At 31.5% G+C, this 3,729-nt stretch overlaps 2 protein-coding genes across 2 annotated transcripts; both read left to right on the top strand.

The window, feature by feature from the left end:
* The first annotated feature begins 477 nt into the window (after positions 1-477).
* LOC145640454 (protein FAR-RED IMPAIRED RESPONSE 1-like) lies at positions 478-2,510 on the top strand. Its single transcript, XM_081691733.1, has 2 exons — positions 478-773; positions 1,865-2,510. Exons 1-2 carry the CDS (start codon positions 478-480, stop codon positions 2,508-2,510), a joined length of 942 nt encoding a protein of 313 aa, XP_081547859.1.
* An 84-nt stretch (positions 2,511-2,594) lies between these two features.
* LOC145640453 (protein FAR1-RELATED SEQUENCE 2-like) lies at positions 2,595-3,170 on the top strand. Its single transcript, XM_081691731.1, has one exon. It carries the CDS (start codon positions 2,595-2,597, stop codon positions 3,168-3,170), a length of 576 nt encoding a protein of 191 aa, XP_081547857.1.
* The last annotated feature ends 559 nt before the right edge of the window (positions 3,171-3,729 follow it).

Raw genomic sequence — 3,729 nt, 5'->3', positions numbered from 1 at the left:
CTAGACCTTTCCACACTTCGTTTCATTAGATTATGATTCGATGTGAAAGGTACTCATCACCGGGTTTGGTTTTGGGGAGACACAAATGGGTGTCTACAGATGTCTAAAATCATGTGTTCTAAATATTTAATCATGTGTTCTAAAGTTTTAGACTAATGTTCCAAATTATGCTGTAAATAATTAATTAAACTTTAGTCTTAAATCTATGCTCTAAATAATGTCTTTTGTTCTAATTTAATCATGTGTTCTAAATATTAAATCATATGTTCTAAAATTTTATTCATTTGTTCTAAATTTTTTTTAACTTGTTAAAATTACTTTTGTGCAGAAATAATTAACAACAACGAACAACATGATAATGTTTCTAATGCCAATGCAAGTGTGCCAACTACTCCTACAGTAGTACCTATATTAACTCCCGGAGGAACAAAAGAATGGTTTCCTATGTGCCGCAATGAGTTAAAACCTGCAATAGGAATGAAATTTAATAGTGTTGATGAGGGTGTTGAATTTTATAAATCATATGCACTTGCTGCTGGTTTTAACACTAGGAAGTCTACCAGTAAAAGGCATACAGAGAAAAAATTGGCATTCCAATATGTCTTATGCAACAAACAGGGTTTCAAGGAGAAGAAAAAGCCTATTGTTGAGAGTATTCTAAATGATAAAGAAGGACAAAGCAAGGAAGGCAAGATTTCAATAACAAGAAAAAGATTAGTCACTCGTGTTGGGTGCAAAGCTCTTATGGTTCTAAAACATTGTGAAGATGAAAAGTATATAGTGACACAGTTCCACGAAGGACATACTCATCCCCTCTACACACCAAGTTGTAATCTATTTCAAAAAGAAGGAAGAAAGATGAACATTTTGCACAAAAAAATGATTGTTGATATCTCTAAGGTAACTCTTTCATAAAGTTTTACAGTGCATTCTAAAATTTTACTCATATGTTCTAAAATATTATTCACATGTTCCAAAAGTTTCTTAATATGTTCTAAAACTTTTTTGTGCCTATAATAGGTGAATATTGGCCCTGTAAAAACTTTCGAATGATGAAGGAAATACTTGGAGGTTATGATAATGTTGGAGCTTCCAAGCAAGATTTTTAAAATTTTCACAGAGATTTAAAAACATTCATTCAAGGTTCCGATGCTCAAATGTTTGTAGACAATTTCACAAAGAAAAAGTTGATGTGGAGTGCTTTTTTTTTTTTTTTGAAGTTGATGATGATTCTTGTCTTTCTAGAGCTCTTTGGGCGGACCCTATTTGTAAAAAAAATTATGCTCTCTTCGGCGATATGATATTTTTTGACACCACTTACCAAACTAACAGGTGATTCATATATTTCATGTGTCTTATTTTCTGAATTATGTTTTGAATGTTCTAAAAATTGCTTCTACTGTTCTAAATTTTAAGTCTAATGTTCTAAATTATGTTTTATATGCTCATAAGATTTAGCAACTAACTTTTCATTCAAATATTTTAATAGTAATTCTTATGTTCCAATTACAATTAAGTAAAATATTAATCTTGTGTTCTAAAATTTTAATCATACGTTCTAAATTTTTATTCACATGTTCTAAAATTTGCTTTTTATGTTATAAAGTTTAAGTCTAATGCTCCAACTTATGTGTTATAAACTCATAACCTTTATGCTCTAAATTATAACCTTTATGTGTTATAAACTTTAGTCTTAAATCTATGCTCTAAATAATTTCTTCTGTTCTGATTTAATCATGTGTTCTAAATATTTAATCACGGGTTCTAAATTTTTATTCATATGTTCTAAATTTTTATTCACATGTTCTAAATGGTAGTGCTATATTTTGTATGTAATGAAATTTGATCTTCATGTTATAAACAGGTACAACATGGTATTTACTCCATTTACAGGGGTTGATCATCACAAGAGTTGTATCACTTTTGCGGCTGGTTTCATAGCGAAGGAAGATACTGAATCATTTGAGTGGCTTTTCAAAACATTTCTTAAGGCAATGGGCAATAATGAACCTAATTGTCTAATCACAGATCAAGATCCAGCTATGAAAATTGCTGTTAGTAGAGTGTTTCAAAAATATGAACATCGGTTCTGTGTGTGGCATATAATGAAAAAGTTTCCAGATAAAGTAGGGCAAGCGATCACAAAGGAGGAAACAGGATTCCTGAAAAAAAAAATATGTGCCTGTGTTTGGCATCTTGAAATTGAGCCAGTTGAGTTTGAAGAAAGGTGGAATAAGGTGATGGTTGAGTTTGAATTGGAAGGTAATGAGTGGTTGTGTTATATGTACGAGATAAGGGATAAGTGGATTCCGGCATATTTCAGAGATGTGTTCTTGGGAGGAATAATGTGTACCACGTCAAGATCAGAAAGTGAAAATAACTTTTTTTGCTCCTTTATCAATCCTCACGTTTCACTTGTTGAGTTTTACATGAGATATGAAGCTGCAATTGATGCCCAGAGACACGCTCAAGGTCAAAACGACAATGATTCAAAGCACAAATACCCATAGTGCAAGACACCACTAGGGATAGAAAAGTATGCCTCAACCATATACACTATTTCTGTTTTTTATGATTTCCAATATGAGGTAGAAATGGCTTGTTTTGCTTGTGGGTGTGAAGATTTTAAGAGAGAAAATGGATTAGAAATTGCAAAAGTAAGTGAAGGGGGTCGGATTAGAACATTTGATGTTGTGTTTAATCCGACTAACCAAGAGACAACATGTTCTTGCAAGTTGTTTTATAGGCAAGGCATTCCATGCAGGCACATGGTTTGGGTTTGGAAAGCAAAACGGTTTGAAATTATTCCTGAGCAATATATTCTAAACAGATGGACTACTATGGCAACGAAAAGACCAATATTTGACCTGGGAGGAAATCTGTTGGAACAATGTGCCAATATAATCGACAAGAAAAAGTTGTTGAATGAGTTGTGGTCAGAGATACATAATTGTGTTAGTTTGGCAGAGGGTGACGATGATGATATTAAAGACCTTGTGATTAATCTTCGAGGATTGAGGTTGAATTTGGAAGCTAAAAGAAATGCAAGAAGTAATGGTGAAAGGAATGCTACTAACAAAGAAAAAGACATAGAACTATTAATTGGAGCTAGTGTTCCAAGTGAAATATCTATCAAACCTCCAAAAATTTCTAAGAACAAAGGTACATGAGTTCATTTGTCAAATGTTGAAACGAGATCTGTAGAGACTTCAAATGTTGAAACAAGATCTTTAGAGATTTCAAATGTTGAAACAAGATCTAGAAGTGGGAAAAGACTAAAGGGGGACAAAGAAAAGGCGGTAGAACAAAATCAGAAAAAAAAAAAGAGGTTATGCAAAGGTTGTGGGGAATTGAGTCACCACGATACTCGAAATTGTCAAAAAAAAGTTAATTGATACTTAATAATTTTGGAACATTTTTTTGAATTTGTGTATTGAATAACACTTTTTTCTATTATAGAAATGATTACAGTTTAGAACTTGTGAGTTTAATTTAGAACATATGTATTAAAATTTAGAACATATGACTAAAATTTTAGAATATATGAGTTATAATTAGTAATCATGTGTGGTGTATGGTTCCAATGCGATTTCAAAATTTTGATTTAGACCATATGATTAAAATTAATCACTTAAATTCTTAGTTCTTAAATACATGAGTAATATTTTGACAATATTATTTAGAGCATATGATTAAAACTTTAGAACATATGACTAAAAATTTAGAACA

The sequence above is a fragment of the Chenopodium album genome, chromosome 7, assembly GCF_948465745.1.
Source record: "Chenopodium album chromosome 7, dcCheAlbu1.1, whole genome shotgun sequence".
Classification (NCBI taxonomy): Eukaryota; Viridiplantae; Streptophyta; class Magnoliopsida; order Caryophyllales; family Amaranthaceae; genus Chenopodium; species Chenopodium album.
Note: the sequence above shows the minus strand (reverse complement) of the source record. Positions and strands in the feature narration are given on the sequence as shown.